The following is a 15,849-nucleotide window of genomic DNA, read 5'->3' as shown; positions in this document are numbered from 1 at the left end:
AGCATTATATCTTCATTAGCTTTCCACAACTAAGTCCTGAAACTGACTGTTTTGTTACAGCCAAGTGCATCAACAAACAAATACAAAATTCAGTTATTAACTAGAAATATTACTTTTCCTCAAGCGCCATACCAAGGTTTTGCCAAATTTTGGTGCTTTTTTCCCCTCTTTTTTTCCTGTTGAGACTGTAAAGAGTACTACACTAAAACTTGCATCAGCTAAGCAGAAGAGATGTATCCTTTTGGCAGGCTAACTTCATCATGTTTCCACAAAGATATGCTTTGTTCTCCTGACATTAAAACACATTACATTGTTTTACAGAGCCCTCCAAACAAACCCATACAAAACATAAAGGTTTTATTTAGGACTATTCCTGAGGCTTGAAAAGCTCCTTTCTATTTGAACAGTGTTCTCCTGCCAAGTGAGCCTAGATTTTTATTTTCTGTTGCAACTTTCATTGTATCAGAAGCATTGCTCCATTTTTACATTAGCGTTAATCCCAATACATGCCAGTTGCAGAAAAATGTACTGGGCACTGCAGGCAGACTAGACCTCAATATATTTTCTCAAATCTCACTCCATTAAAAAAAACCCTAATGCATATCTAATTAGTCTAAGTGCAATTAATTTTCAAGTTCTAGTAAGAAAAATACATTTGCTACTGATGAAAATTGTTAGAGTCTAGTTATAGTCAACAAGGCACCCCAACAAACTCAAAAGAAAATGTAAAGAACATTCAACAATAACTCTGGATTGAAGAGTCAAGGAAGGTAATTGATATACTCTGGCTTTCTTCTCTTCAAAAGCAGCAGGTAAATTGGGAGGACGACCACCAAAGTTTAAAAAAAAATAGAGCAGTTCTCTTAAACATTCAAATAAATCTGTGCAGCAAGCAACCAGTGTGACAATTTTTGGGACCCAGTTTGAGCCACCCAAAACATTACTTTGACTGCAGAAAGCCTGAGTAGGTGCAACATGACTGTTTTTCACTAGTAAATGACATAAAGGAGAGAAGGATCAGTGACTGGGTCTCTTAACTGTTACCAGCAAAGGACCACCACTAACAAAGCAGCTCTTAGAAAGCAGAATAATGACTTTCTGCAGACCCTTTCACCCATGGCCTGGCTCAAGAAAGCAAAGCAGGAGTCCACTAAGAGATGAACTCTCACCACCTGAGCAAGAGTTTTGAGAATAAGCGAGAAAATCACACACCAGATGGATGTGAAGGCATGATTAGGTGCCCATGCTCCCACTCACAACAGAGACAGAAATCTTTTGACATACAGATGGTGAGACCAGGAGAAGTGAACCAAGAATGCAGGGGGATTCATGCATGATAGTCATGCAAAGCTGAGGTGGACAGCCAGATGTTTGTACACCTTATTTTGGATTGGACTCTACAAACTCATACTACAGTCCAAAAGTAAAATGTGATTAGTTTAGAACACCTGCAAAAATACGCATTGTAATGCATTATGCTTTCTTAAAAAAAAATCAGTACAAGTGTTAAACTGGAAAGCAGAGTATCACAAGTAGGGTGTTCCGTGATATGGCTCCACGGAGAATGGAAAAGAAAAGTGGTCTTTGATGCATGGAAAGCTTGCCCTATTTCTACTAAATGAGAAAAGGACCTCTGTGTCTGGCATCAAAGGCATTAATCCAGAGGGTAAAGAAACTGTGCCTGGAATCTACTTAGCCAAGAGGACTGTAAAAAGTACAGACCTCAGCAAGCTGCCTAAATACATTGTCTGAGGGGTGTCTAACAAGGAGACATTGTACAAAGCTTTGGAAGAATTAGAACTGCACTATACAAAAATTGAAAATACTTGAAATTACTAATGATATTATTTTATAATAGATAAAATTATGTCATACTAATCTTACAGATTAAGAAGATGCACATGAGAAAAGAAACTCCCGAGAACATTAATCATGGTATTCAGAAACAAATCTAAATCAAAATGAATTTGCACAATGTGTGCTAAACCTGGAAAATTGGGAAACTGGAAGAAGGTTCTCCTGTTCCTTGCAAGATCAATACAGACATTGCTGTAAAGACATTTTTGAGCCTGAGATTCCATACCAAGCCAAATTTCTAACTTTTAAAAAGATGCATTGCAAGAGGAGATGTGCTTTAAAGGAATTCAACCATCAAAGTTTTCATTGACTTATTGATGAGTTTTCTCTTTTGGAAGAAGTAGAGACTAACTTTTTTTGACCAACTTTCTATAAATGTTCTATGTTTCAAATACTGACCTGAATAGCTCTCTGCTAAATGCTAATGTAGATCTCTGCCTTGGAAGATGAAAATCATCTTCAACAGAAGAGGGAGTGTCATCCCTTGAAAGATTAACTCAACTGTGGCTAGCACAGGTCTTTCTCATGAGAACATTCCGTTGTGTTTTATAAGCAAAGCTAAAGTCTGGATGTTTTTCAAACAGTGTCTCGAGATTTGGACAGTTCAAGCCTGGCCAATCAGGCCTAGGGGGAGGTTTCTGGCTGACCAATCTGGGCGACCTCTGAAAAGTCTATATATATTGAAATCAAAATAATAAATTGCCTCTTTCTTGCCACACTGAGAACTCGGGTCTTTTTCTCTGCTAGCGGCTCAACAGCGACACTCAACGTGTCAGATTTTCTTCAGTGTCAACATCACCTTGGCGTGGGAATCTGTCAGGAGACTATTTACAATCTACCAAAGTTGATGTCACTCATTTGGAGGAAGATAAAAGGAAATAAGAGAGTTTAAAGGAAAGGGTACAGCTCCCAGAAGGATTTTAAATCCAGATCAGAGGGATGTTTATACAATGTATTACTTCAAAACAAAACAAAACAAAACAAAACAAAACAAAAAACCCCAAAAACCAAAAAACCATCCACAAGTCATTGGTTCTGGTTCCCACATCACACAGGAACTTTTCAGAATTTTCTCATGCATAAAAATGTGTATTACATGTGTTTCACCCGATTGCTTCTCTTTTGTAGTCTTTTATACTGGAAAACTGCTTCTGACATCAGAGAACTCATTGACATATTCTAAATACATACTAGACATAAAACTCAGCATTACTGAGTACTGCTGCAGTGCAGAGCTGAAGAGCACAAACAGGACACAGTCTTCAGATATTTTGAGCACACTAGAGCTCACTACCTATCGCGCAGTAAGATGTGCAGGCAAGTAACGGCTAAACCAAGAACCACCTCCACTACTTGTGCTACCTCATCAAAGGAAAAAATAGAAGACACAAGCAGAGGTGCTGGGGAGGGGCAGGAGGGCACAGTCCACCTGAGGAATAAGTCACTGAGAAGAGAACGGGAACTCACAACTGAGTGTTGTGTTTTCCCCTGTGTTTTTTCCTGGAAGAAATACTGGCTGAGAGTTAAACCCCAAAAAATTATAGCATCCCACTGCCCCCCAAAACATACAAAAAAAGCCCCCACCAAATCAAAATACATCAGCAGTCCCTGAGGAATAGTATTCCCTGATTTACCTACACGGATTCCTAAGCACCACAGTCCAATCAACCAAAACATAAAATGATTACCAACACTGTTAATTTATTCACTGAAAATAACTTGTGCTGTGTCTCAGGTCTCAAATAAAGAAAATGTTTATAATTGAGTTACAGGTGGGTGACTCTGAGGGCTGCACAGGATTGTGGGAAAAGCCCTGACTTCAAGGGTCAGAAATAAAATTTTTATAATATAGCTGCAGACTTTTCTTCTGAAATTAAATTCTTCTGAGACATTTTCTACAGAGTCAGCAAAAGGTATTTTAAATGCAGTTCATCAACATCTACAAAACTGGCTGCTGTGCTGCTGCCTGTATGGGTGAACTCAGGATAAATGGAAGAAAGAGGTGTAATATGAAATGGTTGAATGACTAAGGCAGAAAAAAGCACTGGCTCCACAGTTCTCTGTGCTGCTGGAAAAGATACTCCTGTCATCCATCTGCCTCCTCACCAGGAAAAAGGGGGTTTCTGTAGGTTTCCCAGAGTAAAAAGCAGAGAAGGATCAGGTACCCCAAAGAACACAATCACCCTCGCCTTCAAAGGCTGACGTTTGGAAATATGGCATTGTAAACCTGGAATCCCTGTGATTTTAAGGACCTGTGTCAAAGAGCACACACGTAATTCACAGATACTGTTGGAATGCTTGAATTTCAAGTGGGTGTTGATGGGAAGCAAGAAGGAAAAATGAATCTTTGGTGAGCACAGGAATACCATAAAGCATCGCAAAGGGACTTGTCTTTTGCCTTCATCCTGCATTCTCCGCTAAGGAGAGAGGTGCAGAATAAACAGCTCTCTTTGTTACATATGCCCAGCTGCTTCAGTCATAAATGGTCAAAATTAAACCACAAGGAACTGAGTTACTTCATTTAACCTTCTTGTTTGAGTTAAAGGATCTTGTTCAGGACTACGTCAACACATCTACAGCTGCTTTTGGAACTTGGAGATAAGGACTATCACAGTCACCATCCAAGGAATGGCGCCTCCGTTACTGTTAAGTGTTTTGCTTTGTTTTTCTGGTGCGATCTTTAAATGTTGGGGCTCTGCTACCCTCAGAAGGGTGAGATAGAAAATCCCTGACACCTTCAGAAAGCAAACAGAAGCCTGGCAGTAAAATCTTAACAGATGTTATGAATTATGACACGTTGCACTGCTATTTTCTTTGGGTACTTGCCAAAGCAAACTCAAGGCATCCCCACCAATAAGCTGGCTTTTAGAAAAGCACTCTAAAACACAGTCACAGCTGGATGATCTATTCACAAATATTCTTCCTTCCATTCCCGACCCATCAGTGGGATTAGCTGCCAAACTATTAACTGCCTTACCACCATCTGTGCCCAGGTTCCATTAGTAACCCAGGTGTTTCAGGACACCCCAGTCCTGCCCCAGCTATGCCCAATTACTGCTTGCTGATACATCAGTCCAGCTAAACAAGCCTAGAAAATGCAACAGGTAACCAAACACTCTCAGAATAAATTAACCTCTACAAAAGCCAGGCACGTCAAGAACAAATCAACCCCTACATAAACAGGTACTTCATGTCCTATATCACCAGAGCTAACTACTGACAAATACAAGCAAAAGCTCAGGTCAGGCCACAGCTGCTTTGCACAGGTTGCTGAACAACAGGCCTTTACCTTGCTTGCTGACAGACACTGCAAATCCAAGCCTTCTCCTTCTTCTGGTAAGTGCTGCAGCTCTTGCAGATGTTGTACTTGCAGTCTTGGCACTGTCGCTTGCTGTTGATAAGAAACGTGAAAGGGGAACAGCAGCGAATGCAGCAGTGCTCGTTGAACTTCTGCTGCTTGGAAAGGATGCTGCACTTGTTGCCCTCTTCATCCAACTTCTGCTTCATTTCACTGGAATGAAAAGCAAAAGAACAAAAATATAAACAAAATTTCAATTGGAGGTCTTTCTCCTGTTTCCATGTATTCATGTTCTACTCTTCAAATAACTTTTGCAGATGTGGAATGAATATGCGAAATGCATATTCTAAATTTAGAATTAGGAAGAAAAAACTCCTATGTTCCCTTTTGTCACCCATAGCCAAACCACTTAAACTCTCCCTGAGTCACAAACTAGAGCAAAATTTATTCAGTTCTAGAGAGATAACCCTAAGGAAAGCCAGTTTGTTGCTCCAGGCACTCCAGCTGTGCCAAGCCATAGAAGCCATGTGAAAATTCAGGGCTGCTCTCAGAATAATTTACAAATCAAAAATCAGTTTATGGAAGTCAAAAATCATGGTTTACAGTAATAAAAAAAATCCTTCTGACCAATAGCTTTGAATACAAAAAGTTTGCTTCGTTTTGACCCACAGGGTTATATTATTCATAATAGCTCCAATTTGTCAAGTAATGTTAATGACGTCCTTCATTTTAGAGAGATTTGGGTGCTTTACTAGCTAGGACCAATATTACAACAACTTCCAACTGTGAAAGTGTTTGCAGGCACTCTGTATAAGTTTTCTGCATTCCAGCAGAAGAACTCATTTATTGAAAAAAATTGAACTAAACTGTGAATGTGCAGTATTAAGCAAATTGCCATCTCCCGTTTTACAGTGCTTTTGATATTATAAATTAGGCAATATATTTCATGATAGGAGGGGTAAAAAAGCATGCAGAAGGAAGAATTGTGAAGGCAGACAAGTCTGCAAATTCATCACACATTTTTTGACACGTACAACTAGGACATACCCTATGACAAGAAAAAATTAGAATCAATGAAAAACAAGTAAAAAAAAAGCTTTTAACACAGTGTGCACATACTTGTATTCATTCTCTCTGTTCTCTCTATTTATCAGAGTAAGTGGTGAGTACCTTACTATTTCCAGATGCTGATAAGACTAGAGTAACACAAAAATCTAAACAAAATTTAGAGGTAGCACAAAACAGACTAAGTTGTAAGAAGACTTAGTCAAGATATTATGATTTAAATGAATGTTTAAATGTCTTGCTACAGGAAAAAAAGAATACACTTATTGCATACTTATTCAGGAACTCAGCCAAGATCATCTGTGATCATCATTATGAGCCAAGCTTGGAATTTTAAAAAGAATCACACTACTGGGCTATACATCATCTTATTTGCCACTTCTGCCTCAGATTCATAGGTCAAAATAAAACCAGCCTGTTTTATGAAAATCTGTCAGGTCAATTCTAAACCTGAAGTCTGAAAGACAAATAAAACAGTGATCTAAACCATGTAATTTTTCAATTTGCATATACATCACATTTAAGCATATTCCCGATACATGCCTTTTATAAATTTAAAATTGGAAAACAATATGTGTTTCTTCTGTTTGTACCCTGTAACATGGTTTGACTAAATTAGACTAGGTGCTTAAACTGATACTCTTCGGACTTTCAAGTAAACAATCTTTCTTTATGTTTTTCTTTTTTTTTTTTTTGGTCCAGATGGCAAAACATGCTTGTTTTGCCACATTTTTACAGAATGTGCAAGAGGCAAAAGGTAAGAGATTATCATGCAAGACAGGAAATGTCTGAATTATGCAAGTCAAACTGGCTTCCTTGGGTAAACAGATGGAACTATCCCAGAGATTCAGTGAGATGGCTAGACCAGTTCAGCTTAATCTCCATTACTCCCTCCTGCCATGGTACTCCCATGGACAATCTTTCTAGTGGAGCAAGAGAGGAAGTGAACTGCTCCACATCACTCCTCCATTCCCAGCAGGCATGCTGCCCTGCAGAAATGGAGTGACAGCACACAAACACAGCATTGTTTCTGCACAGAAAGTCAGGCAGGAACCCTAGAACACCAGAACACCAGAACAAAAGCTGGTGAGGGCGAGGGATATATGATTCAACAATTTCTGGCATGGAAAGGTGTTTGGCAGCCCAAGATGCTGCAATCTTTGCTTCAAGATGGAGACCCCAGGCAACAGATGTTGGCCTTCCCATAAAATTAAAACAGCTGAGGAGTCATGGTCAGGAGGAATGCTGAAAGAAAAGATTTTTGTCCTTATGGAGATCTATTATCTCCCAGAATCAGTCATGTTGATCGTTAGTAGTATCAGCCCACGCACTCAACATTGTCATGCTCAGTGGCATTTTGAACCCTTGTTAGGGCTCTAATGCATGATAGCAAGAAAAACCACTGAAGCAAAGCCACCAATTAAAATGCCACAATAATGCTTACAGTATAAAACCAGGCAGTTTCGTTCACAACAGAGCTAATAAAGCCTGATACCTAGAAAAAGCTGAGCACACACTGAAATTCTTTCATCAGAATAGGCATTAATTACATCTCCCTCCTCTATCTGGCTGCCAGCATTCATTACAGTGGTAGAACTCAGTATCATTAAGGCATCTGCCTCAGTGTTAAATAGGACTGAAATTGGCCAATGGATTAAAAAAGTAAATAGGATAGGGTTGGACGGGCTGGCAGAGGAAAAGCATGACAGAAAAAGCCTCATTTCCACAGGAAACCAGGCAGAACAGAAAAGAAAGCAATGCACATCTCTCTGATGGCTGTAACAAATCAAGGTTCTCACGCACTGCCTGCCAAAGGCTATTCTAGTTTCTATAAGGAGTCAAATGGCAAAAGGGACTGTTAACTGGACTTCTAATTTGAAGCCAAAAGGCTCCTCTCTGCACCCTTTCCTTGGAAGCAAAACATGGGTTTCATGTGAAAGCAAAGTGCTGCATAAATCTGGTGGCCAATTCAAACTGCCAGGTTTGAGGAAAATTAGTTGAAGTGAAAAGTAGGCGCTGGTTTACTCTCAGCAATACTGGGAGAGCCTTACTTGCACGTAACTCCAGTTGGATGATCACCCTGAGTTGGATGATCAATATCAATACACTGAGAAAGTTTGTTGCACTGAAACACAGGAGGTACAAGCTGAACCTCAAAGCATCCTGAGTTCGAAAGTCTCACACTTTACCTTCAGGACATTCAAATGGCTTGGTGCAAGAAGATTGTAAAAATGTTCTAAGGAAAGGGGAGCAGCCAACAACAACTGATTCTCTCATGAAGTGAAACTCACTTACAAAAAGAGAACAGCCACCTATGCAGGAGCTATTTCTAAGATGAAGGTTGAATCACCCTGTCATTACAAACATTGCCCCTTCCTCCCCATGCAGCACTATTTCTCCCAACAAAACAGAGATGAGGGGGCTGGGACAGAGAATAGAGGGAGAATGAGTCTCCCTCTCTGAATGTGCACTCAAGTGTGCTTACTTCCCCAAGGAGGGAATGTAATGTATTCAGAGATGTATACATAGAACATGTGTGCAAATAAAGCAAGCAAGAAAATGTGACTGCACAAAAAATGTCCCTGTTGGGGTAAGCACAGAACAGTGGGAGCCACGAATGACAGGATTTATTCCCATCACAAGTCACAGCTGATGGGGTTCAGCTATTACGGTTATGTGTAACACAGTAATAAGCACCTGTGGAGAAGAGAACTCCTGCTGTTTGAATGAATCTCAGATTGGGTTTCATTTTCTTTCTCGAGTAGTTGCATTTCACTGATTGCTTACAAATACAAAAGAAGCAAGAAATATTCAATAGATACCCAACATGTCTGTAACCAAAACCAATTCTGTCAAAAAACATTTTATTGAACTATGAGTTCCAAGTTCCAAATAAGTTAAAAAATATGCAGATGCATATTAGATTTCTCTAGCAGATTTTATCAAATAATTTATACAGTTTGCATAAAAAATTATGCAATTTATTTCGGTCAATGTTTTGGGTGATAGACTCTGGGCATGTAATTCCCACAGTCAGATTAGGAACACTTTCCATCACACCGTTTTGTATGTGGGTTTTGCTATTACATTCTGAGGGTAATAGTTGTCTTTCCCTCATCAACCACTACGTTTATGTGACTTTTTAAAACATAAATTAATTTGCTTTCATTGGCATGGTTTGTTTCTTCTTAGTGTCTGGCAGGTTTAAACATAATCCTTCAATGCTTGCCTGAACAATGCCTTCTCCTCTAATAAATTTATTTAAAACAATTGGTATATTCTATCTCCTGAACACAGAAATACAAGCTTTTTTGAGAAAAGCCTTTCTAAAAATTACCTTTTTTTTTTTTGTTTTGTTTTGTTTTGTTTTGTTTTTGGTGTATGCTTCCCACCAAGAGGCATTACTGTGATTAAATACTCGCCAGGTGGAGCTTTAACCTGAAACTGCAAAGTCAACAGTAATATACATGTTGACAACTTGCCAGAATAAGACAATATTGTGAAGTTTGAAAAAAACAAACTGGAAGGACACTGATGATGACTTTACAAATAGGTTTAAAAAGTCATTGATAAATGTACAAGTTCAGGATGATCAAACTCTAAACCTCACTGGGTGCAACAACGGAAGGGAGCCCATAAAACACAGGGCATTGTATTACAACATAAAGCTAAAAAAATCCCACCTGTTTTTCATATAACAAAGGGAATAGTTCCTGGTGAAAAGGTGATAACTGGCTTGAGCTTCAAGATAGAGTCTGTATAAGCAAGTCAGTCAGTCAGGCTCCCAAAAACACAGCTCTCTGCTCTTCTCTATGGGCTTCTCTGAGCCCAATTATTGGGCTGTACCATCTCACTCTTGTGTCACACCAGTCTCCATTTCAGGGTGGCACCTGGCAGTTTAAAGGCAAAGTCCAGCTGCACTGGGTCCCATTTGCACTGCTGCTTTCTTAAGGGATGGACAAATACCATTTTTCTTGCAGTTTAAACACCTTTTATCTTCCCCAGTAGAGGTGAGGTTATATCTATTCTAGTTACCTGCACAGGAAAAGAGGAAAATGGAAGGACAATGTTCCTAGGAGTTACAATATAATCCCATTTCCTTCACCTCATTCCCTCCTGCTGAACAGAGAAGCAGTGCTTTGACTACAAGTTATCAAATGCAGGCAGAAACTTTCTCCTTCAGTACTACAGATGAGGGCTTCTGCTTCCTGTCCTCCCAATCCAAATTACAACTTTTTCATAGAATAAGCTACATTTTATCCATTGGCCTCAGAGCCTTTTTTACTTCAAAGACTAATGAAAATGCAGCACATGCTGCAAAGGGGTTTTCTTAGGGGAACAGTGTTCTGCTCACCTGGGTACCTGATTGTCTCTCTTCCTTCCACAGAAGAGAATGCCTTCAGATGCTTTTCTGTTCAGGCATCCTTAACACCCACCTACGCATAACAAACCATTGAGGCCTTTTGCTTAGCACAAAAAACTGGATTTCAGCATATGAACAGATGAGCAGATGAACAAGTTCTGATGTAACCATTTCCAGCCTTTCAGAGACACTACTTTTACCACTGTAACTCATGTTTTTCCACTCCCACAGTCAATACAAACTTGGTTTATCAGGCAAGGAGTTTCCTTGAGCTACAGAGATCACCTTAAAATACAAGTTTTACCAATACCCTCTAAGCTACAGTGTTGGAGGACAAAGGGCTTTTCATATTAAGAGGCTAAAGTGTACACAGTATTCCCATCTCTGCTCTCCTTAAAACCTGCCAGATGTGCACCAGATGCCAGAGCTTGGGTAAAGATCTTTTAATCCGTGGAGAACATGACTGTCTCTTACTCCTTAACTACTAGTACAATGAGAAGGAGTCACAGGCTGAGCATGACTGAAATTTCTCTCCCATTCACATGTTTTCAATTTGATGTTCAACATCCCAGATTTTGATAACTAGAATTGGTTCTCACCTCAGCCTTTGCTTCCTCTGTCCTTCACCCAACCTCCCAAACCTTCAGAAATGGACCAACCAGGTTAGTAAAATGCTGCTGAATTTAGGAAAAACATCCACTGGAAGTTTTATAAGCCTGACTCCTGGGCAGGGATCTGAGAGAACTAGGCAAACTTGCCAAGGAGAGCTGCTCACTGTTTTATACCTTCCGTGCCTTTTGTGTCTCAAAGTGTGGCACGGTGCAAACAGGGGTGAAGCTCTATGCTGACAGGGTCATACACCTTTTCCACCTGCAGTATTCAGTAAGAACAAAATTCTCCCAGCAGGCATATGTGTTATTTACTATTTACTCTCTAAGACTTTAGTGTTAATTTCTTTTTGCTGTCTCTGCTTCTAAAATAGTTTATTCATCTCCATCTAAATGGGCAACTAACACAACTTCCAGACAGTGCTACATAGACCACCCCACCCCTTTTGTTTCTCTTTTGTCTTTAGTAACTTTTTTCTAGCAAAACTCTAATTTCTAGCTCTCTGAAAAAGTGGAGCACAGGACAGGTAACACAGCCCCTTAGAGCAAATGCCAAGTTAATTCATTATCTTATAATCAAGGCCTTTTTTCCTAGGCTTATATCAACATTATCACAATTGTGCTTTATGCTATATTTAACGTTTAGCACATGAAAGTGTTCTACACATTGCTGGTACTATCAAAAAACCATGTTTAGCACACATGCAAATGCACCACTTGTATTTGGGAAGCCTTCGAGGAGCACATTAATCACATTACATCACATTACATCACATCACATTAATCTGTTCAGAGGGATGTCACTCCAGCAGCAGTAGCTGACATTTTTAGGGAGGATTAGACAGCAGGGAGTGTACCATACATGGTGGTGGAAGTAACATCAAAAACATCCTAAAGCAAAAAAGCAAAACACGAAGTCTTTGGGGGGAGATAGAGGGATTCCAGTGTTAAGAAACTCATAAATAGCTATGAGTAAGTCACTTGTACAAAAATCAGGAAGATTAATATTTTACAGTCCAATTACTCCAACTGCAGTTGTGTTCTTTTACCTAAGATCTTACTAGCATCTCTTGAGGTTTTTTTCTTCCCTTCAGCTTTTATATTCTATAGAATTAAATTTCTATAATATTTATGTGTATTCCCATCAAATCTCACTTTCATATTTTTCTTTCCTTCTATCTTCGAAAGTAGGAGCAAACAGTGGTGATGCTGCATACATGCTATGCCCTGATCTGGGGACAATCTCTTTCTAAAAATAAAGAAAAAACATTGTTGATGTGTTTTTACCTTTTTCTTTTTTTTTTTTTTTTAAGATTTGCAAACACTTTTCACAGTGGGAAAAGAAAATGCATTGACACCTTAGTATTTCTTATTAAATACCATAAAATAAAAGCTGTGAAGACTAACCTGTGGAAGTTTTCTGCTAATCACAGTTGAACCAATTAAACTGCTGACAGAACCAGAAAAATGCCAACATACTCAACACTTACCCTTGTCTAAAAACACAGATCAGCACTGCAGTCACTAGAGGGAGATCCAGTGAGCCCCAAGAATAATTGTGCAGCACTTGACCCAGACCACTACCTTGTTTGTCATACCAGGTTCTATCCCAATCTGTTAACAATTTCTTGCTAAGGCAAAGCTGTTTCATAGGATGAGTGACTGCTGCTGTATTACTTTATAGACACTATGCTAATTGCTATTAGAAGCTCCCTTTTCTTTTGCTGGCACAAGCACTGTCAGTCAGTGTCTATCATTGGCTGGAACTGACGCGTCACAGCGTAGATAAATGAAATAAATAGTATACTGGAATTATTTTAAATTCTTTCTCATTTTGTAAATCCATAAATTGTCAAGGGATATTGTATTTAACCACATTTTCTTTTGTCTTGTTGGATATTATAGGAGCACAGACTGTGCACCACATTTAACTGAGAGGCTTCTGCAGGCAAGTGGAGCAGCAAGGGTGAATCAGGTTTTGAATTATAGAGCAGATATTTTGGGGAGCTCTGGGGACATTGGAAATCTCCACATGAAAGCTGAAATTATCTTTTTCAAGACAGTGATGTGCGTATGGACTCCTTTGCCCTCCCATTCTTTTACATTTTATGCCATATGGGGCATAAGAAAATAAAGCTGGGTTTTGATGTACTTTTTCCCCCTCATTCTTCCATCTCATCTGCTCTCCTATCTCAATTACAGCTCAGTCTGCAGTGAGGTAGGGTATTCTGAGGTGAAAAAACATGTCAGGGACAAGTACTTTTGCTGCAGGTAAAATCCTACAGGACCTTCTGGTTGAATCCTGAGTTTGACAGAGAATGACCAAAAGGTGTGTATCCATACTGGACACCAACAGCAGGTGATGATAAGCTAAAGGTTTTCCCCCTTTTTTCCCTATTATGTCCATATTGAACCACTAACCACTACAATCTGAATGATTTTTTGTAATTTCACCTGTATATGCCAAAGCCCTGCAATGTGACTAGAAAATGGTAAGCTTTAATTATTATTTACAATAGCATTTTGGGGCACCTTCCTCCTAGATTACGAACATGTAATAGTTAATGTTGTACTACCTCATCAAACTTTCTTACAAACTACCAAAACATCTGTAGCTTTACCACCTTTCTTACATGGCTTCCCTGTTTTTTTCCTTTCCCACATTTGAGGGTGATTTATAGGTACATAAATATTTGCTACACTCCCCTTTATCTCATTTCCTCTAACTCAGTGTCATTTTGCTCTTCCTGAAGTGTATTTCTCACTGCCCATCTGGTACCTCTCCCTGGAGAATTTCACCTTTACCTATCAGGTCCTAACTTTCAGAAGAGGTCCATTTCTAGAGAACGATAAATACAGACAGGCATTCTTTATCATAAAACATTTTACAATTCAAAGAAACCAAAAATATTTAGTGAAAGTATTTTTTAAATGTACATACTCTTCCATCATACTTGCATGCAATACATTCTTTGCATCACTGGTGGCATCTGTGAGTGTACCTTTCTTTGGAATCCAATTTTATGCCCATATTAACTTGAAAAACTTTCTTTAATAATAGAAACACTCCCGCTACATTAAACATTCTCCCAGTGCTCCTTTCACTGTGCCATCTGGCTTGACCTTATAAAACTCAATTCATAGCCTGGCTAGTATACAGCAGGAGAGCAACTAAGACATTGGCTCTGAAAATCCCTGAAGTATTCACTATGCGTCAGTCTTTCCTCTTCCTGGCTGGACTTCTAGCAATGCAGACCTACAAAGATTTGTTCTAGAACTGCTGTCGTCACTTGACCCTTTCCCACAGATCACGCAGCAGAATAAACAAGAGTAGGCAGCAGAGCAAACAGCAGAGCTTGCTCAGGAACTGGGTCTCACAGCCTGACAAGGCAGAGCCAGATGACTGTGAGTGTGTTGTTAGAAAGAACAGCCCAAAGATCTTCATCCTGCTTTGTGTACAGACAAGATGAGTAATGCTGCACACTCAAGGGCCTTCTGCCCGATGAAACTGGCTTTGAAATTTGCCTATTCCAACCACTGCCACTCCAGAACCCAGGTGGGGCGGGAACATTGGGAAAGCCATATCCTCCACAATCCTCCACGGGGAATGCAACACAGAAAAACCAGCACATATTTGCACCCTATCAATGTCCACTGAGTGTTTTGCCACTTCCTGCAACAACAATAGGAGCCCTAACACGCCACAGGAAGAGAGCAGAAGGCATTAACAAATGCTCTAGGCCATCCATGGGCTTGTTTCAGGTAAGACTGCTGTGAAATCCTAGGATCACACCACAATGTTCCCATCAACTTGGTCTCAGAGTGAATTCCTTGGAACTGTAGCACTCAACACTGTATTTTCAAGGTCTGCATATGTATAGCTCCTGAGGTCCACTTCCCTAGTCCATCTCCTCTTCATGCTGTGCATGCTCCTAACATATATTTAACACTGTTCTTTGATATTCCACACGCACTGTAATTCATGTAGCTTTAAGACTGCAAGCCCTGCAATTCCAAACAGTCAGCATGTGTCAACAATCTGCAGCGTGGTATTTTTGCAGATTTAAGCATATAAACAATTATTTTCTTAACTACAGAAATTGTTTCCACTTTCCATGTAGGTGTTTTTTTGTTTCTTTTAAAGAGAAAGACTTAGAAGCTTAAGATTACCACATACCTGTACTGTACACAAGAAAAGTATTTTGGCAGACAAAAGAATCTGACAATAGACGGTATTTTATATTTAACATGATGTGTTACCCTGGTGTGTTTCATATCAATAATATAATACCTTCTGAAAGCAGTATCATATTTTTTCTTAGAACCCAGACAAACATCTGCAAAGGGGCAAGAATATTGACAACACCTTCACCTCCTCATTCAAACACACATATTTAGGGTAGTCCTTTAAAAAAATATTGACATATACTATTCCTATAGTGACACCTGAATTTAACCAAGACATGAACTTCAGTTAACATTTTTATAATGCTTTGGCTATCTTACAGTTGATGTTCTTAGCTCAATCCAGAAACTTTTTATTATGGGAATGTTTCTGCAAATTTAATGACACACTGATATTTCAACATATAAAAGCGTATACAGTAATGGATTGAAAGGAAATCAGTAAGCAATCGCAAAAAGCAAACAAAATCCCA

The 15,849-nt window shown here is 39.3% G+C and overlaps 1 protein-coding gene across 5 annotated transcripts in view; it reads right to left on the bottom strand.

Annotated features, from left to right (window-relative positions):
• MYRIP (myosin VIIA and Rab interacting protein) overlaps positions 1 to 15,849 on the bottom strand; it is a 210,982-nt gene that overhangs the window by 109,874 nt on the left and 85,259 nt on the right. For all 5 annotated transcript variants that reach the window (XR_014849835.1, XR_014849834.1, XM_085051324.1 and 2 more), the window contains exon 3: positions 5,147 to 5,368. Coding sequence is in view for 3 of the 5 variants with exons in the window: in XM_085051324.1 (XP_084907450.1) it covers positions 5,147 to 5,368 (222 nt within the window). In the remaining 2 variants the exon portion in view is untranslated. The remainder of the gene's footprint in view (positions 1 to 5,146; positions 5,369 to 15,849) is intronic.

This window comes from Lichenostomus cassidix, chromosome 2 (assembly GCF_008360975.1).
Source record: "Lichenostomus cassidix isolate B80296 chromosome 2, HeHo_3.0, whole genome shotgun sequence".
Taxonomy (NCBI): domain Eukaryota; kingdom Metazoa; phylum Chordata; class Aves; order Passeriformes; family Meliphagidae; genus Lichenostomus; species Lichenostomus cassidix.
The sequence above is the reverse complement of the archived record's forward strand: the minus strand, read 5'-3'. Positions and strand labels throughout refer to the sequence as shown.